Source organism: Aspergillus lentulus (assembly GCF_001445615.1).
Source record: "Aspergillus lentulus DNA, contig: Alt09, strain: IFM 54703, whole genome shotgun sequence".
Lineage (NCBI taxonomy): Eukaryota > Fungi > Ascomycota > Eurotiomycetes > Eurotiales > Aspergillaceae > Aspergillus > Aspergillus lentulus.
The window spans coordinates 2,907,639-2,934,954 of NW_028322117.1; the positions used below are offsets into that span (position 1 = coordinate 2,907,639).

General features: G+C 50.5%; 8 protein-coding genes across 8 annotated transcripts; 3 read left to right on the top strand and 5 right to left on the bottom strand.

Moving 5' to 3' along the window:
- Positions 1-878: 878 nt before the first annotated feature.
- On the bottom strand, positions 879-8,345 carry ALT_5772 (chromatin remodeling factor mit1; the record flags this gene model as incomplete). The annotated part of the gene is made up of 6 exons (XM_033554450.2): positions 879-2,041; positions 2,099-2,168; positions 2,223-2,770; positions 3,928-4,404; positions 4,459-8,050; positions 8,115-8,345. 6 exons carry the CDS (start codon positions 8,343-8,345, stop codon positions 879-881), a joined length of 6,081 nt encoding a protein of 2,026 aa, XP_033410341.2.
- Positions 8,346-8,946: 601 nt separating this feature from the next.
- On the top strand, positions 8,947-10,401 carry ALT_5773 (RNA methyltransferase, TrmH family; the record flags this gene model as incomplete). The annotated part of the gene is made up of 1 exon (XM_033554449.2): positions 8,947-10,401. The coding sequence occupies one exon, from the start codon at positions 8,947-8,949 to the stop codon at positions 10,399-10,401; it is 1,455 nt and encodes a 484-aa protein (XP_033410340.2).
- A 421-nt stretch (positions 10,402-10,822) lies between these two features.
- On the bottom strand, positions 10,823-14,453 carry ALT_5774 (ISWI chromatin-remodeling complex ATPase ISW2; the record flags this gene model as incomplete). The annotated part of the gene is made up of 5 exons (XM_033554448.2): positions 10,823-10,936; positions 10,994-13,954; positions 14,022-14,165; positions 14,226-14,252; positions 14,334-14,453. The coding sequence occupies 5 exons, from the start codon at positions 14,451-14,453 to the stop codon at positions 10,823-10,825; spliced, it is 3,366 nt and encodes a 1,121-aa protein (XP_033410339.2).
- Positions 14,454-15,143: 690 nt separating this feature from the next.
- Positions 15,144-15,962, top strand: ALT_5775 (uncharacterized protein; the record flags this gene model as incomplete). Its single annotated transcript, XM_033554447.1, has 1 exon — positions 15,144-15,962. The coding sequence occupies one exon, from the start codon at positions 15,144-15,146 to the stop codon at positions 15,960-15,962; it is 819 nt and encodes a 272-aa protein (XP_033410338.1).
- Positions 15,963-17,028: 1,066 nt separating this feature from the next.
- ALT_5776 (putative AP-3 adaptor complex subunit mu) lies at positions 17,029-19,065 on the top strand (the record flags this gene model as incomplete). Its single annotated transcript, XM_033554445.2, has 3 exons — positions 17,029-17,075; positions 17,144-17,563; positions 17,658-19,065. The coding sequence occupies 3 exons, from the start codon at positions 17,029-17,031 to the stop codon at positions 19,063-19,065; spliced, it is 1,875 nt and encodes a 624-aa protein (XP_033410336.2).
- Positions 19,066-19,794: 729 nt separating this feature from the next.
- On the bottom strand, positions 19,795-21,546 carry ALT_5777 (hexadecenal dehydrogenase; the record flags this gene model as incomplete). The annotated part of the gene is made up of 4 exons (XM_033554444.2): positions 19,795-20,162; positions 20,234-21,033; positions 21,096-21,326; positions 21,401-21,546. The coding sequence occupies 4 exons, from the start codon at positions 21,544-21,546 to the stop codon at positions 19,795-19,797; spliced, it is 1,545 nt and encodes a 514-aa protein (XP_033410335.2).
- Positions 21,547-22,650: 1,104 nt separating this feature from the next.
- On the bottom strand, positions 22,651-24,448 carry ALT_5778 (isocitrate lyase 1; the record flags this gene model as incomplete). The annotated part of the gene is made up of 4 exons (XM_033554443.2): positions 22,651-23,564; positions 23,620-23,962; positions 24,033-24,188; positions 24,245-24,448. 4 exons carry the CDS (start codon positions 24,446-24,448, stop codon positions 22,651-22,653), a joined length of 1,617 nt encoding a protein of 538 aa, XP_033410334.1.
- Positions 24,449-26,075: 1,627 nt separating this feature from the next.
- On the bottom strand, positions 26,076-27,213 carry ALT_5779 (oxidoreductase, short-chain dehydrogenase/reductase family; the record flags this gene model as incomplete). The annotated part of the gene is made up of 4 exons (XM_033554442.2): positions 26,076-26,218; positions 26,267-26,380; positions 26,435-26,624; positions 26,680-27,213. 4 exons carry the CDS (start codon positions 27,211-27,213, stop codon positions 26,076-26,078), a joined length of 981 nt encoding a protein of 326 aa, XP_033410333.2.
- Between the last annotated feature and the right edge of the window lie 103 nt (positions 27,214-27,316).

Sequence of the window (27,316 nt, forward strand, 5' to 3'; positions counted from 1 at the left end):
TTCGATGAATGTCTTCTTTGCGTTGATTTTGAGTTCGAAAATATCAAGGGCGGGCGCACATGTCAAACGGTCGTATAGACTATCACTTACACTATTGTACAATATTCTACTTCATGAGCTTTTCCCATCTTTTATACTGGGATGTAAGTATACTACGTTTCTGCTTCATGCCTGTACCACGAAAGAGAAATCAGAGAAAAGCTTCCAACAAGTCAAATGCAATCAACCATCATGTGCCATTAAGGCCGCCCCTTTTTTTTGTGATTTTTATTTAAAGATATAGATCCATACCCCTCAACCGTTGTTATAACAGACAAGAGACACCAAAGGACGACGAGAGATCCGCCCCAGTTCAAAAGTCACGAGAACAAAATCCGGCGTGGTCCAAGTCGAAGCCGACTTTAACTCATCAACCTCGCAATGGTTTTGTTCACAACCTCCAAACTAGCAGTTCAACCTCATATCCTTCCTCTGTTCGTAATTAAAATAATCGGTTGAAGACTCAAAGCCACCCAACGAAATCAAGAGAGAGAGACAACAAGGAAAAGATCAGGAATCGGAAGTGTGAGGATGGAAAGATGTCAGACCGTCGACGAATGAATGTCCACGATCAGTATCCATGCAGACGCTGTCAACTTGAATTACCTCCATTCCTCCATGTTGCCCTCCGCCATCGAGTGGTGGGTATATTTAACCATGGGCGAGTGAGGGAATATTGTACGAGCCAACCAGACAAGCTTGGCGTGTCATTGTAGGGGGAAAGTGACTAAAAAGAGAAGAGTGGCCGCGGTCCGATTGCTGCCACGCGCGGGGTGAAAACCGACTGCAAGACATTCGTGACTGACACGAACCGGGCAAAGATTCTCCCATATATGGGATTACTTGGCACGTCCTCCGCCCATGCCGGAAATGTCGTCGGGGGAGGTGACGGCGGGACGTTTGAGAACGGTAGGGTTCTTATGAGTGAACATGCCGATAGGTGGGAGGAGTGGCCTGAGGCGTCCGTCGTCGTCCTCGTCATTTCTGGCGCGGCTGTTGAGGTAGGCAGTAGGGCTGGGCTCAGAGCACGAGAGGCAAGACTCGGTCGAGGATGAGCGGCGGTGGCGGGGAGACTCGGAGGACCTGGGAGTTCCCTGCACGACGCCGACACCGGTCTTGGGGGGCACAAAGAAGTCATCGTCTTCGTCATCGTCGAAGTCCTTGACAGCCTCAGCAGCAAGGTTGTAGAGGCGAACACTCTGCTGGCGAATCAGGTTGGAATCGGCGGCAGTGGTCTCCGTACCACCATTGGGAGCAGGATTAGGAGCGGCAGGACGGTCCTGGAACAAGCGACGAGACTTGGGTTGCACACGTTTAGTGCGAGGCTGACTTGCGAAGACGTCCGTGTCGGCCGACACCGTGTTGGTCTTTCCAGGCACCGTGGTAGCTGCGAACATATCACGCAGACCACGCAAGAACTCGTCACGCTTGGCAGGCTCTTTGGGATCAGAGATAATCTGTTGACCAGAACGACTCAGATCGGCGGACGCGTAGTCAGGAAGGGGATCGAAGGAGAGCAGGTCGATCTTCTTATTGTGCGGATTGGCACCACGATTCTGGGGAGCAGAAGCATGAACTTGGCCACCCTGATTGCGGACGTGTGAGCTCGAAGTCTGAAGCTGTACACCCTGGGCCTGCTTGGAACCGTGATGGTGAGCAGAACCCCTAGGCGAGCTGACATTGCTGAAATTGGGGCGGCCTGGAAGCGCAAGGGGAGCCGGCTGGTGCATGGAGACAGCGCCCTTGCCCTTAGTGCTTCTTTCAGTATCAGAATGCTCAGCAGTTGCACCGATTGCCAGACGAGAGCCCCTCGCAGCACCGCGGTCGGAAGCAGCGTCATCAAGCAAGCCAGCCAGGGCACGCGACTCACGGGTCTGGTTGCCTCCACCAGACAAAAGGCTTGGGACGTTGTACTTGTCACGGTACCAACGGGGAATATCGCGCAGACCAAGCTTCTCGAGCATGGAGCGATCGGTGGGCATCTCATGCTTAAATAGACAGCCTACATGATTGTTACCCCTAACCTGTCGATTGCCTGTGGTCATGGATTGGACCATACCTTGCTGCTGATAGTCGCACTCGCCGTGACGGATCCAATAAGAGCAGTATTCCTTTTTCTGATGACTGCCCTATGCCATTATCAGTTTCGTCTTGCTCCATGTCTTAAACTGACGACGACTCACCAGTCTGGGGGTTCCACCACCGTTTCCCGCAGTGTGGCCCGCAACAGCACCAGCATTAGGAGCAGTACCCACATTAGCAGGCACAATCCAGCCATGATTAGGAGGTGGAGTAGGCATCACCCAGTTCTGACCGTTGCTCTGCGGATACAGAGACTGAATACCCAGACGCTGCTGGGGAGCAACACCGTTTTCATCCGGCATGTATCTGGGTGCGGGACCTTGGCCTTGGTTGCCATACTCCCTAGCACGCTGGCCGGGGACGTTGGGGGCATCCACTGGAAACTGGAAACGAGAGAAAGGAAGAGCACTCTCCACAACATAGAACGAGCAACGAGGGCCCACGGTACCAAGGCTTGTCATGCCCTGGGTATCACCCGGAGAAAGAACGCGTGGGGCCGAACGAATATTGACGTGGATAGGAAGCTCGTCAACAGCAATAAGAGGAACAAGGGTACCGTTAGGTCTGGCGCAGAAAAACTGAGGACGCAGAGGGGAGGACATGACGTCGTGATTCACCCTCCTGAGCTTGACTTTGACACTCAGAAGACCTGCAACTCAGAAGAGCTGAGAGGTTATCAAAGATGTGGTCTTGGGGTCGCTTAAGAGGATATAACAAGGTAAGTGTCGCTGTGGAGTTGAATGATGAAAAAGCTTTGAGATGGTGGGTGTTGAGAGAGAGAAAGAGGGACGTGAGAGGAGGTCAGCCAGGGTATTTCTTGCGTCTATCGCTGAGTGAATACTCGCGAGGTATTTTGATGTTTTGTGTGCGATGTGAAGCGAGCTGGACATTCACTGCTGAACAGGGCAGAGGCTGGAGCAGCACACTACCTTCTATGTGTTGTGATCACAATATGGATGAATCTACTAAATCAATGACAGGCAGCGTATATAGCGGCTTCAAGAAAACGTCTAAGAGGAATAATCAGCCTCCAGGAAAAGTAAATAAGAGTATATAGGCGGATGGGATGAAGCTATCCCAAAGTCTGGATACAAGACCAGAAAGACTACATCGACTAAGCTTCTAGAAAAGATGACGAACAACAATAAAAGAACGAGAGGAAGAAAGGGAACCACTTTTCTGTAAGTTTCAAAGAATCAAAAGAACAAGAAGAAAAAAGCTTCAAGCGTAGTCTAAAAAAATAATGGCCTGTTTGCCTCCATCCTAGACCATATGGTGTTGGCATCGGTACAACAGCTTAACGGATGGCTGCAGTTTGCTCGCCCACTTGCCTTCTTTGCTTTTTTTGGCCCTTCCCTGAGCCTCCTCTGAACAGGCCAACGGTTTTCTGGAAGGGTAGAGAACGGCCTAATTCTTTTTGTATTGTCTTATTTCAGCATCGTGATTGTCTTGAATGGCGGATCCTATGGATGAGGCTGATTGTCGGGATATGAGGCTGTACCATATGACTACTAAGGACTTCTTATGTTGGACCTGTGGAATCCGCCAGCTTACTTTACCAGGCTCAAGACTTGCATGATAGTTTCCGAACCGACGTTCTCATTCTGATCTAGAGTGTGTAAACTAAAGTACATCATGGTATGAAAGTTGTAGAAAAGATTCCATTCCGATCCCAATGTACGCCATTGATGCCGCCGCCCCTATGCAAGTTCCACATTCAAGGTCATTCCTATATCGTAGAAAGTCAAAGAGTGCAAAAACACATGCAGACTATCTCTCATGTTGAAAATCTTTGTCCGGGTTGACTCGGCCCGAAGGACATTGTCCCATGGCCAGCCGGGTAACCGGTCAGATCAATAACGGGCGACCCAGTAGAATCGGTGTTGGTTGTACCAGGAACTCCATTACTGGCCTGGCTTGCTGTAGCCCTACTGGCTAATTTCCTTCGACGCTGTGCAAGGGAGCCGCGAATCCCTTGCAGGTATTTCTTGGCTTTCTCAATAAGCTCGCGATCCTCAGTGCTGTGCTTCAGAGCGTCTAACATCCTTGCCACTTGTGTCTCAGACCGAAGGTGGGGACAAGTACGTGCAAACCCATAATGCGCAAGCCCGCATAGACCACAATGTTCAACGCCGACCTGCTTCAAGGGGCAAGAGCCCGCCGGATGATGCTTGGCACAGACAAAGCAGGGCGGGTGACGCGCCTCCACATTGCCGTCCATGCCTGTAGCACCGTATGCAGGGACTCCGTCCTCTTCGGCAGCGATACGTTTGAAGGGACGGACTGTACGCGTGGTTAGTACCGAGGGATTAGGGCTCAGGCTGGAAACTGCGTTACCTTTGGATTTCTTGGAGGACCAGTCCATCTCGTAAGAATCCATCTCAGGGTCATGGTCTGATTCAGATTCTATGACCTCGTCCGCCTTGTATTCAACGTCATCGTCGGCCTCGCGGCGAACCTTCACAGGCGACGCGTCCGTCGTGTCTTTTCCGTAGTCTACTGCTGCTCGCTTTCGTTTGCCACGGCCTAGCATCTCTGCCTTTCTCCTGGCCTCTTCTGCCGCCGCTTGCTCACGCTCCTGCAGAATCTTCTCCCATAGCGTATTGCTGATTGCGGGATCTTCACCTTTATCTTCAGTGTCCTGAAGTTTGCCTTCCAGATTTTGGTTGTCATTTGCCCAGATCCTGGCGAAGCTGAATTGTGACTCCGGCGCACTTTCGTCAGGCGTCTTCGCTTGCTCTTCCTGACTACGATCCAGGAGCTTATCAACGGATTCAGAATTGTAATGAACGTCTCCCGAGTCATCATCATTAAACAGTGCTTGGGCTCCGTGACGCAATATAGATTCCAAGTCCCGCCCATCGTCCTCCTCCGCGACCATCCGGTCAATGAGGACATGGTCGAGGACCATCTTCTTCTTCCCAATCTGCATAATTTTCTCTTCGACACTTCCACGAGTCATAAGCTGGAAGACAAGCACCTTATTCTTCTGACCGATGCGGTGAGCGCGAGAAAGTGCCTGCATGTCCTGATGAGGATTGAAGTCTGGATCCATGATGATAACAGTGTCTGCCGTGGCGAGATTAATACCCACACCACCGGACCTGGTGGAAAGAAGGAATGCAAAATATGGTGAGTTATCAGCATTGTATTCATCAATACGTTTCTGCTTCTCCAACGAAGTCATTCGTCCGTCCAGTCGGCGATGCAAAAGGCCGAGACCGTCCAGAAAATCTTCAACAATATCTAGATTATCGAGGAACTGGCTGAAGATCAAAACTCTGTGGCCTCGCTGCTTAAGCTTAGGAAGCATAATCTCAAGCAGCTTGAGCTTTCCTGATGCCTCAACCAGGTGCTTATGCGATGCAGCAGCATTAGCAGTGCGCTCCTCGATTGCTTCACTGTAGACAAAAGGATGGCATAGGCACTTTCGAAGCTGCATCAGGATATTGTTCAGATTATGGCGATCTGCCTGCTTAACGCCTTCAGAGTTACTGTTCCTCTGAAAAATTGCCTTTATCAACTGCGGATTCTTCGCCAAAATAGACTTGTACAGCTTCTTCTGAACAACAGACATGGACACAGGCACAATGATTTGAGCCATGGGAGGAAGAAAGGTGAGCACTTGTGCTTTTGTACGTCGCAGGAAGAATGGTCGAATCATGTTGTGTAGTTCAGGAATGTTCTCTTTTGAGAGTGTGCCGTACTCTTCATCTAATTTTGCAGCGTCCTTGGTGGGATCACAGAACTGAAGTAAATTGAAGAGCTCCCGCGTGTTGTTCTGGAGTGGTGTACCTGTGAGGAGTAGCTTAAAGGGGAACTTGAATCGCGATAGAGATTCATATATCTGGCTCTTGTCGTTCTTCAAACGCTGCCCTTCGTCGACTACCAGACCTGCCCACGGTATCTTCATGAGAACTCGTCGAGATGCGTCATCAATCATAGTCTCATAGGATGTGACTACAACATGACATCGAAGATCTGGTTCGCCCTGAGAAAACATCTCGTGCTCCTGGGCCAACTTGCGGGCGAATGCTGAACCATAATATGTGACGACGCGGATGGAGGGAACCCATGACTTGATCTCCTTGCGCCAATTTGGACAGGTTGAGTTCGGCACAACAACAAGAAAGGGCCAGCACTTGTGGTACTGGATGAGAGTCGCGAAAAAGGCAATAACTTGAATAGTCTTTCCTAGTCCCATTTCGTCCGCAAGGATGGCATTTTGTTGCTTAAACCACATGTAGTATAGCCAATTCACCCCATCTTTCTGGTAGTCCATTAGCTGCCCCCCGGTCACCGTGTCAGGCTGAGCGTCTCTGACAATCTGAGACTTGAAATTTTGCTTCCGAATGTGAACAAGGTGCTTCTGAAGTGCCTTTGGCTCTGGCATATGGATGTAATCACGTCTAACCCAGTCCTCATAGGCAGCCTTAAAATCATTCCATCGTTCAGTTTGGCTAGGATCAGGAGGGGAGTCCCATTCTGCTTCCTCATACGGCAAGCCTTTGAATTTCACGTAAGCCCTGGTCACCTTGCGAATCCTCTCAAGGTCTGACTCAAGGGTTCGCTCTTCCACTTCTTCAGAATAGTACACTTGGAAGACAATGTCAACGCGCAGGAAATCTTCAGGGATCGCTTCCTCTATGGTCATATGGGGCTGGAAATTTTTCTCTGACCTGAAGAAAGCTCTTCGCATAGCAGGACTAACAATACCCCAGACCCAGCTGCCGGGCATCCATGACGTATGGTGGTAGGAATGCCCCTTCCATTTGATGAGATATTCCTTATCCACTTCCTTCACCCCGTCCGCAGTGTACCCAGCGACATGGTTTGTGGTGTCTGCTGGTCGCCATGCAACTAAAGCACCGATCTCGCCGGGGACAGATGAGCAATCGTGGCACTTCCAGGTATAGGAGTATTCTTCAAAGCGGGCCGTTGCAGGATTATCAGCCGTATCGGAAACTGGAGGTAGGTGTTCAAAGTGAAAGGCTCTGTGGCAGGCTGTACATCGGAATAGCACATTGTCCACATTGTTGACAGTAGTCATGTCCACGGGGGTAATCGGATCTTTCCCATCATTGTCCTGGCGAATCTGCTGTTCTTGCTTCGGTGTCAGGCGCTCGCGGAGAGGCTTCGACATCTTGCCTTGATCGTTACATTTCATACAACAGCCTTGATGGGGTGATATGGGGTCCTTTGCATGGGAGACTCCTATGCAGCGACGGCATTGGAGAACAAACTGTTCATCAGCAACTTTGGTGACCAGATGATCACGATTCGATCTGGGGCCTAAGCAGGTTTGGTGATAGGCACTAGTACAGCCCTGACAGAAAACAAGAAGACCTCTAGTGCCATCATCGCCTTCGAGTCCACAAACCTCGCAGATGCCATTATGGCGAAGGCGGAACGCATCTTCTGAAGGAATCTTTTGGAAAGTCTCCTTGGCTCCAACAAATCTCTTTTCTCTTGAAGAGTCTTCTTTCTCAGAGATATCATCTTCCATCCTCTCGCGCAGATTCCGCCGCAAGGTCTTCCGCTGACGAGTTGAGAAGCGCTCGCCTCTAGGTTCAGCGTTCTCGCTCTCTGAACTTGATTGTCTTGATCGGCGGGACACCCGGTTGTGGACACGTCTCCTGAGGCGGCGAGTTCTTGAGGTGATAGCAGACGAAGAGATGATATCATCACTCGAAGCATCCCTCACAGGCTCGTCTTCGTCGCTGCTGAGGGGACCAAAGAAATCCGTGAAGCTAGCTTTCTTTGTGCGTCGAGATCGCCGACCTCGGGTTCCGGATTCAACATCTTCCTTATCTGAGGAGTGAAGCGTTATGTGAGAAGTTGTGGGAGATGACGAGTGGTAATCAGTGTTCTGGAAGTGGAGTAGGGCCTCGGGACCGTTCTCAAGTGTCTGAAGGTGAGAGAAGGTGACCTATATAGATGAAGATTGAATGATCAGCTCAAGCACAGTGAGAGATATGTCAACTGAGTCTCACTATGTCCGATTCACCACTTCGTAACCGCACGCGGTACGAAGGCTCGTTTAAAGGATGTGATATTTCACTGATCACAGAGCGGACCGCAAAATGACCAGGAAGAAATTCATACTCCTCTGGGTTGGCGATCGGAGGTATTTCAACTGCAGCAAGTCGCATTTCACGAGGCATCGGATCCGGCGAGAGGCGCTGCTCCTGTTGAGACGCTTGCTGAGGCCCTGGCTGGGGCATTTGTTGAAGTGTAGATTGAGTTCTTTCCCGTTGAGTGTGCGTCGTATGCGAGCCATTGAATTTAACTAGCAAATCCGCGACAAGATCCTCATTCTCATCGTCTCCTTTAGAAGGAAACGCCGTTCCGTAATATAGCTCCATTATATTCAAAAGGGAAGCTCCACAACACACGAAGTACTCGGCGACGAGTGAAGTGAAGAGTACGGAAAAGAACTAAGTAGACACGAAAAGAAGTGAACAACTACATAATACGATTGAGAAGGCGAAAGTGAATGAGAAAGCGCTATGCAAGGTCAGTGACATATTTGACCGCAGATAGTAATGTCTTTGACATGCTTAAAAGCGTAATATTAGGACGCCCATGAATGAATTGGTCTTCATAACTGACGCGTCGGAAGGCAACGCGAAATTGTTCCGGAACAATGATGATGCGCTTATCTTATCAGTTTCTGATTTCTGGGGAAAAAAGAATTCAAGACAGGAAGATCGAGAAGTACAGAGTTTGAACACAGTTTCCTCATTTTCTTCTTCACTGACTATGTGCTACTAAGTCTTCATAATCGAAAGGCAGTATATTGCCTGACTCTATCTTGCACTTGAAATGTTCTTGAATGCACCCTTGAGAGCCCTCGGGACTTGCTCATCGAGAGCTTCTTCAATCCCACTGCGTTCCATTCGCAATGCGTCCTTGAATTCGGCCATTGGTCGCGGTATCCGCAAGACTCAGTCGGTGGAAGGCAGGAACCAACCGCAGAAGAGCTTCACAGGTGGCGCAGACCAAAGCCCTAGCAGGAGGCACGTTGGTCGATCGGACAGTCGCAGAGATGTCGGCATAAGAGCTTTCGACGAGGACGAGTTCATTAAGACGGGTAGATTACGCGAGCTCAGATCGAAACGAGGTGCAAACCTACCGGAGCCAAAGCGACCTAGAATACAAGCCGACGAACGGGCCAAGACCATCAAAGAACACAGGAAGGAGAGGGATCTTCAAGAACGATCCAGGCTGAAAAGGGGCGAGAGACGTTTCACAGAAGGGGAACCCGAGCAGAAGAAGAAACATGTGTTGGTTCCTGATTCTGTCCCGTACACCACTCCTGCGTCTGAATTCATCTACGGAACCAGCGCCGTAGAGGCGGCGCTGCGCAGCGGCAGACGCCAGCTGTACAAGTTGTACATATATCAGGGAGACAACGAGGAACTTGGTCCCACACGATCTATGCTACGCAAGCTCGCCCTCTCCAAAAACATCAAGGTGAAAATGGCATATGCAGGATGGGACCGGCTGTTTGATCAGATGAGTTCTGGCCGACCCCACAATGGCTGTATACTTGACGCATCCCCTCTGCCACAACTGCCCGTGAAGAGTCTCTGCGCCACTCCGACCCTGGGCGCGGATGAGTTCCGCGTGGTTCTAGCACCCCAGTCAAAGGAGGAAGCGACGGTGAACAGCACGAACAATCGCATCCCTGTCCGCCACCTTCCAGGCAACAGCAGATATCCGGTCGTCCTTCTCCTTGACGGGATCACCGATACTGGCAATCTCGGCGGCATCATCCGCTCTGCCTATTATCTGGGAATTGACGCCATCGTCTTCGCTGGCCGAAACTGTGCGCCCCTCTCCCCGATAACGATCAAAGCATCCGCCGGAGCCGCGGAAAACATGCCACTTATCAAAGTCAGCAACGAAGTGGACTTTATCCAGCAATCCAAAGCCAACGGATGGCGCTTTTTCGCAGCCGATGCACCGGTACCAGGCTCTAGTTATCCTGACACAACCGGCGATATCGACCTCACGAGGAACGCGGTCACGCAAGCACCTAGCGTCATCATGCTGGGCAGTGAAGGGTCTGGGTTGAGTGGCCATATCAAGTCCCACGCAGATTCGATTGTCAGCATTCCCGGGGCGAGAAACGCGACTGAGTGGGGATATGAGAAGGATCCCGCCAGAGTTGACAGCCTCAACGTAAGTGTTGCTGCGGCGATTTTGATGGAACAGTTTCTACGAATCCCCGTCTTGATCACCGACGGGCCGCCAAAGAAGACTGTGAATAAATGATCAGGGAATAGACGGGAATTAACAACCATTATGTGTATATAGCTTGTACAATACCCTGGAGTATGAACATCTTTATTCTCCAAATGCAGTGTCATGTGGGACTACTCAATGACACAATGCCGTAGAAAGTAGGCCGACTACCATGGTTTGAATGAGTGTCTTGTCAGGAAATTACTACATCTGGTGCCTTTTGAATACCGAGTCCTACCGATCCGCAAAGGTACCTGTTGTACAATTCATTTTGCGCATGAAAGTAGGACATCTCATGAACCACGACTCATCGGTGACATCTATTGCCAACGCCATACCAAACACTCGAGAAAATACCAACCCATCCCATGGCCAAATAATCTTCAATATAAGGTACAGGATAGTCATAAAGATTTTGTTGATCGGAGCGAGAATGGAGGAAACGACTGAACTACTTTTTCTTGCTCTTGGACTTGGATGCAGTAGTCGATGAAACACTGGCTGCTCGTGAGGTTGACGCGGAATTTGCTTTGCTGCCACTTTTGACGGCCTTGACCTGTTTGTTCTGCATCTGTATTAGTCGATAGTCATGCGCGCCTGTAGGCAAAGCGAGTTAACTTACCACTGCGCCGTTTTTGCTCTTCTTCTTGGCTGGTGCGCCGACTTCCTCGTTCTCTTCATCCTCTTCTTCACGATCGCGTCCCCGGCCCTTGCCGGCCTCGCCATTCACTCCAACCTCAAACTCTTTAGCGACAGTATTCAATAGTGTAGTGCAGCGACGGCCAATCTCCACTGGTGTCCGGCTGAGGAAGAACCAATCGAAACGGAAAAGGGGAGACTCGCGAATCTCATCGCGTATCTTCTCGTAGAGGCCCTCGCCGTCGACTCCATACTTGTCCAGCATCACAAGAAGGAATCTGTCTTCTTCTTCTGTGTAAACCTTCTTGTTGGTGGTAGACACTGTGTAGTTGATCTTGAGCTGCTGCAGAGGAACGCGGTACATTTCCATTTTTTTGCGAAGCATCTTGCGTTGATGGCTCATTTTCCGGAGCTTCTCTTCACCCTGCTCAATAATACGGATATACTTGGGGTAGTCTTGAATTTCGGTGTATCGCTTCCAGAAGACTTTAGCGTATTCTTCCACTTCGGCTGCATCTTTGCTGTCCACTTCGGTAGCGATCCCTTCATAATCAGTACGGCCGAACTTAGCGGACCCGTTGATGAACTGCTGGAAGTCTCGGCGATTCCATGTCGCGAAACCCTCTTCGGACATCCGGGCCTTTTCCGCCTGTTCCTCCTCTGTCAATGGCACGGCATTGTCAATTTCTTGCTGCTCCAGGTCACGCTCAGCTTCTCGCTCACTGAGCTCCTCTTCAGGTCCCTCAGGAAGCTGTGCCTTGTACCCAATTTCTTTGTGGAAGTAAGCTGTTTCCTTCTCTTGAAGTTCTTGGAGACCCGGGGGAAAGAATTGCCAATCATGGATGGATATCTGCTTCGGCGCGCGTGGAACCTTAGGCTTTGTCTCCGCTGTCCTTCCGCCGGTGGCCAGCGCCTGACGGTAGTATTTGTCGATGGAGTAAAACTGCTCCTTTCGCTCCCGCTTTGCTGGGTTGATCCAGTTAATGCCGATATCCTTCTTCTTTTCTGTGAAATCCTGGCCGTTCCATTCGTATGCGCTCTCAGAGCTGAATTTCTGCAGATCATCGATACCCAATTTCTCGTACTTCTTGTTGAGTTCAGCAGTCCGCTCCTCACCCTTGCGCAAGATAGCATCGATATCATCATCAGATAACTGCTTGTCATTAGATAAGGTGCCAGCTGCACCTTTCGTGTTGAAAACGTTTGCGGCTCCATGCTGGATCATGCCAAGCAGCTCATCTTTGGAGGCTGCGTTCTTGACTTGTTGCTGAGCACGGCCTTGTTGAATGACAAGTTGATCCAAGCGCAGTTTCTGCGCGGCTCGCTCCAGGACCTTCTCCTCAATAGCATTTTCTGTAACGAATCTAAACACCACAACTTGCTTGGTCTGACCGATACGATGGGCACGGTCCATCGCTTGCAGATCAGCCTGAGGATTCCAATCACTATCGTAAAGAACGACAATATCCGCAGTCGTCAAGTTGATACCCAGCCCTCCTGCTCTTGTTGTAAGCAGGAAGATGAATTTATCTGAACCCGGCTTATTGTAGTCGTCGATGGCGGCAATTCGATCTTCATGCGCCGTTGTACCGTCTATCCGGCAGTATTTGTACTCTCTAAAAACACAGTAGTCTTCCAGAATATCGAGCACACGACTCATCTGTGAGAAGATGAGAACTCGACTTCCTTGCTTCTGCATGCGTGCAAGGAGCTTGTCCAAAATGACCATTTTGCCGGAATTATACACGAGATGCTCGTCAGTCGTATAAGGAGGACCGGGTTCGGCGCCCTCAAAAAGATACGGATGGTTGCAACATTTGCGCAGTTGCATGACGATATTCAACAAACGCGTTTTTGATTCGCGTTTCCCAGCAGCGCCATTGACCGCATCAATATCTTTCTCGAGGATCTTCTGATACCACTTGACCTGCATTTCCGACATAGGCACATAGAGGTTGACTTCTTTCTTTGGCAGCAAGCTTTTTTCAACGTCACTCTTCACACGACGGAGAAGGAAGGGCCGCAGAACGCGGTGTAACTGCTGTACAACGGTATCTTGATCGGCATCCTGACTGGAGAACCATTGATCGAAAGCTTCCGAGTCGCCGAACACATCCGGTAATAGGAAGTTCAGAAGAGCCCAAAGCTCATGGAGATTGTTCTGAAGGGGTGTACCGGTGATCAACAACCGATTGCGCGAATTGAATACACGAATGATCTGGGCTAGTGACGATTCCTCGTTCTTGATCCGATGCGCCTCGTCGATGATGATATACTCCCAAGCAAATTTCTTAAGGTGCGCCTTCTCTCTGAGAACCATCTCGTAGCTGGTGATGCAAACGTCGAAATCTTCGTCAAGAAGTCGCTCATTGATGAGTTTATGACGTTCCTCCTTGTCACCTTGGAGCACCAGGACATTAACTTCTGGTGTCCATTTGTGAAATTCACGCTTCCAGTTATCAAGGGTGGACTTGGGCACCGCGACAAGATGAGGTCCAGTGATATCGCAGACATGTCGCAAGTACCCAAGGAAGGAGATGGTCTGTAATGTCTTACCCAGACCCATTTCATCAGCCAGTATACCAGAAATGCCGTTCTCATGTAAGGAGACCAGCCAATTCAATCCTGCAACCTGGTAATCGCGCATCTCGCCGTGAATAAAGGGAGGGGATTCCCGGAAGACCGTAGCAGTTCCGGCACCAGTTTTCTCGTCTTTTAGCAGTTCAGCATCTTCCTCCTGTTCGGTTCGGCGACGTCTATCATTTCCTGCGCCCCCTGTTCGTGAAGATCCCTTCTTCTTAGCCTTGGCGTCTTCTTCAGCGTTCTGTCGGTCAATCTCCGCCATGATCTCCTTGATTCGGGGGTTGGGGTTGGTTTCGATGAAGTGGCGGAACAAATCGGTGAGCCCAAGGAGATAACGAAATCTTCGGATAGAGTCGTCTTCCTATGATGCGCAAAGCCAAACGTAAGTACCTGTACCGACTCAATGAGGCTGGACAAATAAAACCCACCTTTGACTCGTCCAATCGCCCATGCTTCTTGCCAAATATGCTCTTCCTCATTTGGAAAGCCTCAGATCTCCTTCTCCGGCCATCAATGGGAGCGGCATCACCAGCAACGCTGCTTGCCGTTGTGTTAGGGTTTGTGTCGGAGTCCTGATTTGCAGTCGTTAGAGAGTCAGAATTGCCGATATCAATGAGTTTAGGCACAGTTACCGTGTAGTCTGGAGTATCTTGATAGCCCTGTAGAGGGAGAATGATTAGCATGATTTGACAGATGGAAGTGAAGCGCCAGAGGCGCAGGAAGCTCGAATTCAGACTTACCGTCATTTGCGAGTCTACATTATCAATGGGTACTGACGTGACAGCGTCTTCGTTTGCATCCGTCATTGGAGTGTCCGCCTGCGAGGGTGTATCGGAGTTGAGGACTTGCGAAGGAGCCATTTTGGTTCTCCGCGCACTGAGCGCAAGTGTCTCTTATGACGCGAAACACGACTCGAGACTGCTTCGAGAGAACGACAAAAGCCAGAAGAAGAACTTGAATAGATAGAGCTGATGATAGCTGGACTGTCCTGCAACTTTGTATGATGGTTATGGCGGCCGAATCGTTAAGCCTCAAGGGACAAGGACAGGAGAGGAAGTTGGATACTGAAGAACGATAGAATGTCGCCAGTCGCGCTGGGATGGCAAATGGACTTGCATTTCATCGGAGCAGCGCGGCGACGAGACGCGCTGATTGGATGAAGCGCGCAGCCGTTGATGACTCAGTGCTGAGTCACCTTGGCGCGGAATAGAAGTTTCCCCGCGGTGGATCACGTTACCGGGACAAAGCAAAGAAAAGAAAGATCACCTGCACAGGAGCATCGCTGCAGTCCATCAATCACCTGCTGGAATCCGCGCTTCTACATCGCCTTTCTTTCTCCTTTCCCTTTTCTTTTCCCTATCTACGTCCTTGTCAGTCATTGGCTTCAGTGCCTGACAAAGACTTTTTTACCCTTTTTCCTGGCTACATCATCGTGACTTGATTGGCCTTTGTTGACGGAGCACGGTTCACCTCACCCCTCCTTGTGGCACCGAAGCGACTACCGTCTTCAACCTTCCATCAGGGCGGCTTTTGTCGCAGTTATCACAATCATGGACTCCATGAGATCCTTGAACACATCTTTACCGAGCTCAACGCCTCGCCCGCAGCCTCCCGAACAGCTCCTACAATCGTTCAAAGCTGCTGCACTGTCCGTTACAAACCTTTACAAGAATGCTGTACTGGAACAAGCCCAGGCGAGACAAGCAGGCTATCAAGAAGCGATTGAAGATCTTCTTCAGTTTCTAGACAAAGAAAACCTTGGCCTCGGCGATGGGGAAGGGTGGAGAGTACGGCAGTGGGCGACTGAGCGGAGTGACGGACTTGGTACACCTAGCGACGATGACGAGCGTGGAGATCTTGAGAAGACCAGAAATACTCCGCAGGTCACAGCCCGTAAGGAGCAATCTGAGTCAGAAGCTGTCCGGCAGTCAACGAAGTTAGAATCGCCTCAGAAACCCGGATTGTCTCAGCGGGACGAGCCCGCCCCCCCGGAGCAGCAGCCACCCGCGCTTTCTACCCCCTCAGCCAACGATATCAACGGCTTTGATAGGCATGCTATCTTCACCTTTACGGCAGGACCATCTTTCCCTCAATACCAGGAACACGACGTCGACATGCAAGCCTCAGATAGCTCTACAGCATCTTCTCAGGATGGTTCCCCCGTCAGCGTCTCCGTCTTGCCCCGAAACTCTCGACAGCAAAACCGCCAAACCAACCTATCGCGACCGAATCCTCGAAACTCTCCCCGCGACTCATCTGTTGGAATAGGATCGAAGCGGAAGCTCACTTTTCCCGACTTTTTTGACCTGTCCGGTATGGGAAACAACAAAGACATGTTTGGAGGTGGCAAACGCGGCCGCTTCGCCTAGAGAATATAATTGTCGACGATGGGACGAATTTTATTCTTATAGTCACGCAGCGGTTGATTGATACTTTGGATTTTCGGTGCATTTGTGGGAGTATTACTTGTGATTTCTGGTGCTCTTTTCTTTGTGCATTTCATTATCATCATTCTATTCTTACCTTCTTTCACATTATCACACTTTCCAAAATCCTTTTCGTGCTTTTGTTTGTTTCATGCATTTCAACCTATAGAGGATATCAGATATGGCGATACCCAGTGAGGCAGTTGTTGTGAACCTTCAATCGTATATATTTTGAATTTTGGTCTGCATGCGCACCAGGAATCCTTTGTCTTCCTTCTTCCCAGGACATATAGTATACCATCGATATTCAATAATGTACATTATGAGCTCGTCACATACCCAAAGCTTTGCTGCCGGTGATTAATTCAAAGCCCTCCATATTCCCATGCCTACTAATGTTGCAGATATAGTTGCAATGCCCAATTTCCGAGATCCCATCTTGTATTTCGTCGCACTCCGCATGATTGTTTGTTCTTGCTTTCGTAGATTATTCATTCCCGTGTAGTAACTGTATACTCCAAGGCCAATGAACGCGGCCGAACCTATGTTTTTCCAAGTGAGCAAGCCGCCCTCTATACACGAGAGTAAAGAAAGGACGAGAGGAACGTACCTGTTATTCGGCAGGAGAGGCAATCATCGTACTTGTCTTCTGCTAGCATACGCTTTGCGTCTTTTGATTGAGCATCCCAAGCGCTCTGACTTTCCGACGGCGCCATTTCTAACTCGGTCCTTATCAGTGTGCGAAGGTAGGTCAAACAGTCTCGGAACAGGATGGGATTCAGATACGGATTTCTTCAAAAACCGCCCCTGAAGTTAATCAGCAACCTGGGAGGACATAAACTTTGATTGCCTCGAGGAGCTTCCTCCCGAGTCCCAACGCATTGTAAAAATACCAGGAGGCGGGATTCGGCGGCAGAAACACAGTGACTTTCTGGATGTCGTCAACCAGCGGATGTATCTGATCTCCGCTAATGCTTCCCCCACTGATTGAGACACACTACACACCGGCATGATGAGCGGCGAGGTCGATGCGCTCTACATCTATGATGAGCACAAGTAGGCGCCGCCGTTAATGTTTCCCCCAAGGTTCGATTCCATGAGTGCTGACTGTCTGAGCTCTCAAGCAACCCGCTCGTGGAGCATGTATATCGCTCCCGTCCGCCCTCCGCGGCAGCTATCCTCCCTCTCTATCTCGCCCACTCACCCCCGCGTCCGTCACTCCTCTACATTCCAAATATCTCGCCCCCGGTGACGGTCTTTTCTATCGTACAGTCAAATTTGCTGTTTTTGGCCCTTTCCGAAGTTGATACCGAGCCGCTTCTTGCGCTGGAGTTCTTGCACCGAGTTGTTGATGTGCTTGAGGAGTTTGTCGGGGCTCCATTACTCTCTTCCAAGCTTCAGGCGAACTACGATGTGGTTGCACAATTGCTCCACGAAATGTGCGATGCGGGCATCGTATGCAATACGGAGCCAAATGCGCTGCAGGAAGTTGTGGAGATGCCTGGATGGATGGGGAAGTTGTTAGGAGGTGTTGGACTACCGGGGTGAGTATGGGGTTGTTGCTCTTGCAAGTCGGACTTGTGATGCGGCTCTGTCAAAATATGAAGTCCCTTACTGACCGGGTTACACTGCGCACAGGTCGTCCACACCTATACTAGGGCCTCCCAACCCTCTGAAGAACCCATTATCATCTGCAAATGTCGCTCAGGGCCCTGCGATTCCTTGGAGAAAGGCCGGTGTGCGGCACACGTCGAATGAGTTATACGTCGACATTATTGAATCACTCTCAGTCACGATTGCTCCATCTGGACGACTTCTGTCTGCGCTGGTATCAGGAACCATCGCGTTCACGGCGAAAATATCCGGGATACCCGATTTGCTCCTTACTTTAACCACTCCCAGCGGTCCCCAGGCTGTGGGGAAGAAGATAGACCTGCCGGTATTCCATCCCTGTGTCCGACTAGCTCGATGGAGGGAGCGACCTGGCGAACTCAGCTTTGTGCCTCCCGATGGCCGATTTATTCTTGCGGGTTATGAGGTGGATCTGCTTCCTATTGATCCTAGTATCGACCAACCTCCCACGCATATGGAGAAGGTGTTCTTACCTGCCATTGTCGAAGTACGCAAATCACTCGGACCGACGGGATCGGAGTTTGAGGTCCGATTGATCTTAAACACAAGCTTTCCAGGATACTCAGCTTTCAACCGCCCCGGAGCAGGGCGGGGCGGATCGGGCACTTCTACTCCCTCGTTCCTTGGAGGAGGCGGGAACTCCTCAGCGCCCGTCCTAGAAGAGGTCGTGGTTACAGTACCAATACCCAAGACGGTTCGAAATATCACCGATATGCAAGCAAGTCGCGGGGAAGCGATATTCGCGCCCGGCAACGATACACTGGAGTGGCGCATACCTACCAAAGACTCCGGAACCGTTTCCGGCACAGCGACACTTCGCTGCACGGTCGTCGGGCACCAGAATGTGGACGACGAGCTCGAAGAAGACAACGAGGGGGCTGACGCAGACGCAAATCTCTTACAAGGGTACTACGACGCCTCAACAGCAGCGTCTTACCAGGTCGCGGAGGAAGCCGCAACAGGTACAACGAAACGGAAAACGAAGAAAAAGAAGAAGACAACGAAGACAACAAAGACCAAGAAATCATCCAAATCCGCCGCCGCCAGCGCGCTCGTCGCCTCCGATCAAGACAGTGTACCGCAGACCTCCCCCAATACCTCTAAGCCTCAGAGCCCTGCACCTGAATCGTCGTCATCGCCAGCCGCACCCGCTCCTGCACCATCCACCTCCCAGTCCTCTTCCTCCTTATTTTATATACCACCTCGTAAAACCAAGACACAGCTAAACGCCAGCCTTATGCCGAACTCTGCCTCAGTCTCATTCTCTGTCAAAGGTTGGCTACCGTCAGGGCTCAGAGTCGACAGTTTGAATATCGACCCACGGCGCAGTCGAGGCCTGGGAGAAGGCGTGAAGCCATACAAGGGCGTGAAGTATCTGTGTGTCAGCAGGAAGGGCATAGAAGCGAGATGCTAAGCACAGTTTCATCGTGCTACCTGGACAGAAGCTATCACCATCTAGACATGCATGAGATGAGCCATGATACGTCCTTACTTTGCAGTATACAGAGTTTGCAGAGTCCAGCTACGAAGATAAATTTGGGATTTGAGGACTCGCGATGATAACGGTACATCTCATGACATTATGACATGCGCACATCCAGGATTGCCGGTCAGATTCAGGCTATATCGTGGACCAATTATGTATGACAATACATATGAGAGAAGGTGACAAAAATGCCGTATCGAGTAGCGATTTGCAACGAGAAAAGAAGAAATGACAGATCCACCACACCTTCTTAGAGTTTCGATGATCGACGTTCGAGGATTTGCAGCACAATGTAGGCCACTAGATATTCAGAGACGTAAGTAAATGTATTGAATAAAGATTATAGGTATTAGATGATTAGATCATTATCCGTAGATGTCGAATGTAAGGGTATCTCCAAGCCGCCGGGTATCCAGAAATCATTCAAGGGGCCAAGAACTGAACAAAAGCAGAAACACAATATGAGACAAGGAAATGTAGTAGAGCGAGTGAACGAGATGAGGAAGACCCCTCGAGAGCTTTTTGAAGGTGTGAAGGGCGAAGCGGGGGAGAGTTCACTCTCGGTCTGCCGAGTAACGCGGAGAAGTGAGAAGTCGGGAACAACGATATACTTCACAGGCGGCGGAAAGGGTTGTAGGGAGACAAGATAAGGAGACATTACTCACCGGCTGCAACAACTGCTGCCCTGCCGGCACCAGCCTTTGCGGTTCCTCCGCCGAGAGTGAGGATGGTGCGCAGCCAGCCGAACCGGAGCTTATTGCCATCGCGATCGAAATCGGGCACCAAGGTACTGGCGACCTTGAACTTGCTCAGTTTGCCGGCATACGGGGGGTACCGGATGGAGAGGATCGCCTCGAGCCAGCCGGGGCTGGTGGTGATGGGGCGGCGGTGCACGAAGACGTCGAAACTGGCTTTTCCTCTGTAGGCGCCGTTGCCGCTCTCACCGACACCACCGAAGGGAAGCGTGGGGATGTGCAGGGCGGCATCGTTGACGGCAGCTCCGCCCGAGCGAGTCATGGAAAGGACTGTATATCACGTCAGTCGGGTTGGTCCTGTGGCAAGGATGGTTGCCAAGGGAAAATTGTGGCGGACTTACTCTTGTCGGTATCAGCCTTGTTACCGAAGGGGTATACACCCAGGGGAGTGCTCTGGACGCTGTTGGCAATGTTTACGGCCTCCTCGAGATTGTCGACGGGAAGGATGGGCATCAATGGGCCAAAGCTCTCCTGGATGATGAGAGAGTCGTCGGGTGAATCCACCTGGACAAGGGTTGGTTCGATGAACCTTTCGTTCTCGTCCATGGTTCCTCCCATGAGGATCTTTCCCTTGGAGTTATCGATCATGGACTTGAGTTTACGAAACGCACCCTCGTTGATGATGCGAGAGTAATCGGGCGATGCTTTAGCGCCCTGAGGGTAGAATTCCTTGTAGGCCTTCTTGAACTCCTCAACCACGGCGGGCAAGATGGCTCTGTCTACCAGGAGGTAGTTCTGGGACGTGCAAATCTGGCCCGCATTCAACGTTTTACCCCACAGCATACGGCGCGCGACCAGTCGAGGGTTGGCATTCTTGGTGATGATGGCGGGGTTAATGCCTCCCAATTCCAGCACAACGGGAGTCAGATGAGGAGCGGCTGCTTTGGCGATGATACGACCGACGTTCGCGCCTCCGGTAAAGAAAATCTTGTCCCATCGTTCGGCAAGCAAGGCCTGGACCTCCGTCGGTCCACCTTGAACCACTGTGTAGCATGAGGGGTCGAGGGAGGCCTCCACAATCTGCTGCATGACGGCGGCGCTCTTGGGGGCATTCTCACTAGGCTTGATTACCACAGTATTACCAGCAGCAATAGCCCCAATGACCGGTCCAAGAGTCAACTGAAAGGGGAAGTTGAATGCACTACACTCGAATCACCGAACGTTAGTTTATATTCCGGCAAGTTGTGAATGGCTAGCTCATACCCAATAACCAGAACACAACCCAGCGGGTCTTTACGGATCTTAGGGTTCATAAATTTGTAGTTGAAGTCGATATCCTCGGCCTTTTCATCCTTAACCCACTTGTGAAGATTCCGGCTCACAAAGACGATGTCATTCTCCATCCATAAGGTCTCGGAGACTTCGGACTCGAAACGTGGCCTGCCCAGATCCTGGGCCAAGGCCTCGACGATCTGCTCCTCATGGTCCTTGATGCTGGAAAAGAAAGGCATGATTCATTAGAAAGAAGTCCAAAAATGCACAAATGAAAGAGTGGATGATTCACTCACGCCCAGTAGAGCTTGCGAAGCTGCTTCAAACGAAATTCGACATCGCGCGTCTTGTGCTCTAGAAACGACTTGCGCAGTCTCGATACGCGCTCCTGGATATCTTCAATAGAAGTAAATTGGAGTGGGGGAATGTCCGACGCAACCATGATGGAAAAGGGGTACACGTTGAAGAGTTACAAGTTACAACTGAGAAGGGAATTTTAGGTGGGGATGAGCGGGAGGGAAGCTGAGCTATATAGAGAGATGGAGCTTACTACAAGCGGATGAATTGTTTTTAGGGAGAAGAGGGTCAAAACGCTAACATTTATAGTTACTACCTAGGTTGTTATCTATCTGTTCAAAACTAAGCCCGGAAATATGTTCATTTCTTTGGTTTTCAGGATGTCTAGAATGATCATGTCCATCAAGATCGTCACCACATGTGTCAAACCGCTGGAAGCTTAATGCTCTCCCCCTCGCTTTGTGCATCCTTTGAACCGCGGCAACTCCATTCTCTCTCCCCTTTATCCATGGTTGCACTGTCCCACCATCACAAATGACATTGATCCACCCACTAAAAGGGCAATCGGCTTCATACAGTTGATTACTCGATTCAATAACCTCAGTTCCCAGAGGATATTCCATAGTAGAGGTGCTGGCTTCATTCTGCAGCACCCCCCCGCTAACTATGGGATTTCATGTTATGCTTCCCTTGATTCGGAGAGACTCCACATGATCGGCAACGCCCTCGCAACGGTCTCTCAATCTGTCAACTTGACCGGAGCAATAGTTCGGCCGAGATGCTTTGGTTCTGTCCAAAAGTCACCGTTCATCATCAGGCACATGGACCCCTATCGTCCTATGGGGCCAATAACTAACCAGCAGCTAAGACCACAGTACCCCGTTCGGAGTACATCTCTTCCATGCAAATTCTGAATCTCAGGAGTGACCACAAATCCTGAAGATCTTTGCTCTCACTGAGAGCTCGTCTACAATAACGTGGAATTTGGAGAGCATGTGTTATGGAATACTTGAAGACGAAGCCTGAATGAATCGATGAAACCACTTTGATGCGAACTATCCAGGCCTGTATTGGCTTTCTGAGTATGAGAAGACATTTTCAAAATAAAAACTCCAGAGATCCCAATGCGTACAGTCTACTGTACACTGACAAGACTTGACAGCGTCAAGAACGAGGTGTCAGATAAAACAGAAAAATTAAACGTCAGTGTCATGAGAAATTTTCAGGCGGTTCTTGACTATCCACCGTCTCAGTGCTTGAACTGATCCTCTGTCACACCCTTACCCATGGCGGCCGTGCTGCTGACACCGCCAGTGACCATCTTCAACATGTTATCCACATAGTTAGCACCACTCCATTTCTGGTGAGTCACCACGTCCACGCCCTGCTCCATCTCAGGTTCCTGCACCAGTTCGCCGTACGCGCGCATTCCCTGTTTCGCGTAGGCCCTGGCGAACTGGTCGGAGATGAGCGCGGTAGTGTGCAGACCGGCCAGGGTGATGAACTGCCAGGCATAGCCCAGAGCGCCGAGTCTCTTGATGTAAGTCTCTTGCTCCTCACGTGGCATAGCCTTCTTCCAGTTGAAGGATGGCGACAAGTTGTATGCCAACTTCTGTTCGGGCCAGACGGCGTGGACACCGTCGGCAAACTCCTTCGCCTGAGCGTAATCAGGGAGCTTACTCTCCATCCAGATCAGGTCCGCGAATGGAGCATAGGCAATAGCACGGTTAATAGCGCACTGCGTTCCTCCCTGGTACCGGTAGTAGCCCTCCCGAGTACGGGGAGCATCCCAGTCCCAGTAGATGTCAACGCCAGTGATGCCCTTGGCGATAGCACGAGCCTCGCTGTTGCTCTTGCCCTTGACGGCAGTCAGGTACTCCTTGATGAGGGCATCCTTGTTGACATGTACGCCCGCCTTGATGGTGTCGATAACAGCATCGTTGAACAGTTTCAGACCAGCTTGGGCAATCCATTGATCCTCGATGGCCTGGAGCTCTTCGCCAGCCTTGCCGGCCTGCTCACCCGCCACCATGAGGTCGTTCAGTGGCTGCAGGTTGGGATTGGTAGAGCCAACGATGAAGGCGTGATCACGGTGGTCGATGGTAGAGGTGATGAGTGTTGCGGCTTCAGAGTCGGTACGGGCAATGGCAAGCAGGTCGGTTCCTGGGGTCTTGTCAGCTGATATTCTGGTGGAATGGCATTCTGCATGTCTACTCACCCATGATATCTGCCTGCGCGCGGATGGCAACCAGACGGTTGATGTGCTCGTTGATAGGGACAAGGACCTTTCCGGCCATGTGACCACACTTCTTTGTACCAGGGGCCTGGTCTTCAATGTGAATACCGGCAGCGCCTCTCTCGATGAACAGCTTGGTCAATTTCATGACAGCGGTGAGACCACCATGGCCGGTATCAGCATCGGCGATGATGGGGCGCAGGTAGTCGATGTTGGGCAGCTTGCTGCGCTGGTCCTTGGGGGTTGTGATGCGTTCCTCGCGTTGTTTCCGGTCATGGAACAGCTGTGCCATGAACAGCTGGTTCACCTTGTTGGGGACAGTGTTCTGCGCAATACGGAATTAGCACGAGCGCAACGGAGCTTCGTCATAGGACCGAGGCTGAATACGAGCTTACCATGGGGTAATCAGCGAGATCGGGGGAGGGTTCATCGGTGGACGAGGCGGTGGAAGAGCTCTGCCAGCCGGAAACGTAGACGGTGTCGAGGTACTTGGCCATCTGGGTGAGCATTGTTGGCTCGAGACAGCCATAGGTGAAACTGGCAACTTTTTTCTGGAGGGGACTAAGGTCAGTGCTGTTTCTCGGTCACTCCGTTCGAACCTGCGTACCTCAAAGTTGCTTTCCAGGATCTTCCAGAGCTTCTTGCTCTGGTCATTGGAAGGGTACTGGATCTTCAGGTTTCCACGCTTCGCCACGATCTGCTCTGCAGTGTACGGGCGCTTTGTGTACCTCCATCTCGAGTCTTTCCACCAGGCTTTGACGGCTTGGACGTCGTCCAAGTATTTCTGGTCTTCGTCTTCAAGGAAACCCATTGTGACAGGTATGAAGAGGATTCAAACAGTGAGTCTTGGAAGGAATTGGCCACAGAGAGGTTGATTGACAGCAGTAATGTAACAGTAGCTAACCCTACACAAGGAGGAACATGCAAGACAAGATATAAAAGGAGAACCGAACCCCAGAGAGGAGAGAAGAAAGTAGGTGAAGCTGAAGAAGAACAGGTAGAAAAGAGAATTGCAATCTCAAATCCAGAATCACAAGCCAAAACCCACGGTACTTATTACATTTGAAGCATGCGCCATCGCGAATGCGTCAGAAGGTCTATGGTCGGTAATCGCTCGGCTCAGCGGGACAACGAGGAATCCAATGCGGGCCGGCCATATGAGCATTGCACTATTATTGAATAGAGTACCAGAGAGTTTCGCAAACCGCGGGGAATCATTCGTCGACTTGCTCATCAGGAAATTTGGGTTAACATGTTCCAAATTCACAAGCTAGCCCCGAGAATCGGCCAAGCTCACTGGTGGTGGCTCGGGAGAGAGGATCGAGACTTGCTGATGATCCTCGGTCTAATGGACGCAGTAATACAGGAGTGCCTGTATTCGACCCCCATTGCCACTCAACCATTTTGCATGTCACTGACTGATATAATGTCAATTTAGTATTCAGAGCTAAACGCTTTTACTAGTTGAGTACCTCTCGAGGCAATACCAAATTAATTCGAATCTACATGAAATGCTATGAAGCTGGAAAGCGAGAATCTCAAATGCGACAGGATGACGTAAAAACATGTGCTAGATGTCATTGACAGTACATGACAGTATCAAATAATGTGTCTAAGGTAGATCGTTGTCCAACATCTGACAGTTCAAAAGCATACTTCCTGACACCGATTCTCGGAGCTTCAACGACCTTGTTAAACATGATAATATCGAATCCTACTATGCTGAAAAGGTATATCCCCCGAGTGTTCCTGTCCTTCTGCTCCATAGAATCCGGTGAACTCGGTGCCGATATCAGAATCTGAGTCATGTCACGTATCGATGTCAGACCCCGGTAATTGTACCCCACATACGTACGGTTACTCATCGTAGAGCTTAAATCATTCTCAACCTCAGGTGTGTAACTCTTCAGGCAGTGGTACCACATCACAGCATGTTGCCTCGAGAAACAGTCCCATTTACCAGTAACTAGATAAAAGAACACTACCATCAAACAGAAAGTCTCAATACTTCGACATGTTCTCCGTATCTACAGTGAAACAAAACAGCAACATATCGACAAGCACGTAAGGTACCTAGGTAGGCATCAACCTCGGCACAGCGAGCACCAATCACAGGCCCGGAACTGTTCGTCCAGGAGTGACTCGCATCTGTCCAAAGAATCACGAAAATCAGCCTCGGGAAAATAAGGAGGTGGAATTCGTTCTCTTCCCGTTTTATTGTCGACGAAAATGCCATCATCGTCTTCTTGATTGACAACTGAATAGATGCTTGATATAGTGGCTATTTTGGGCATATTTCCCCTTGGAGGCGGAGATGCTCTGAGTACACTACTGTGTGGAATGTTCACATGCAAATCGTATATCAGATCACAATTACATTACATCTAATCTAACAAACAGTCACGAGGCATATTACTGGAACAGGCACTTGGACTAGACTAGTATGTGAACTTCTCGCCTACTAATTCCTCACTCAGCGTCCACAATCGCTCTGCTTCGAGCAAACTCGTAGCCCATGGCTTGACGGTGTCGACCCACGGGTCTGCAACATGGCAGTCGATCAGGTACTTGCCGTTGTGTTCTGGTTGTGTCAGACTGTGCAATCAAATGCTGCTAAGAGGACTCTTACTAGCAAGATCAGGATCAAAAGCTGCATAGATATGGGTCGAGACGCCTGTCTCTAATGGTTTCGGGTCCAATCCCTTCCATCCTTCGGAGTTGCCCTGCGCGCGGTCGAGAGCAGCTGTCCTGTCAGTCAGACTAAAGAATGAGAGACCAGAAAATGGAAAGCACATACCGAGCTCCTCGAAGCTCCCGTCCAGGTCTTCAAGAAGGTGGTTCGCAATATTCGTGAAGATCACTCCCGGGTGCAGACTGAACGCCAGAACATTCCGGGCTGCAAGCTTCTCGGCGAGAGATATGGCCATGAGCATATTCGCAGTCTTGCTCTGCCCATATGCAAGCCATCTATTGTATACCTTGCCATTCTGATAGCACTGTCAGCCATGCTCACAACAGTACACAAGAAGAAGCGCCACTCACATCAAAGTTATAATCGGCAAACCTAATCCCACTCAACCGATGCCCATCACTAGCAACCATAACAACCCTCGGACTCCTCGCCGCGAGCACCTTCCCCATAATCAAGTTCGTCAGCAGAAACGGCCCGAGATGGTTCGTCGCAAATTGCGACTCCACCCCCTCCGAAAGCGCATACTCCGTCGCCATGATAGCAGCGTTGTTAACCACTACATCGATCGCCGGGATATCATCCCACGAGTTGATCTGCGCAGCTGCCTGCCGGATGCTGTCCAAGGAGGCCAGATCGATCTCAAGCAGGCGGGTCTCGACGTTTGGATGCGACGCCTTGATCTCGTCGGCTGTCTGCTGGATTTTGCTCCTGTTGCGGCCGGCGAGGATGAGGCATCTTGGTTCGGCGGCTGCGCTGGACTGCACGAAGTGGCTTCCTAGGCTGCCCGTGGAGACGCCGGTGGTGAGGATGACTTTGCCTTTGATGTGGCTGGCATAATTCTGGACTAGTACGTGGGCGGGTGTGTTCTTGTCAATGGGAGACATGGTTGTCGGTGCGAAAGAGTCTTGGATTGAGCTTGTGGGTGTGCATCTTGAGACGATGTGTGTCTTATTTATATACGTAGGACCATGCTGGGTGGCAATCTGG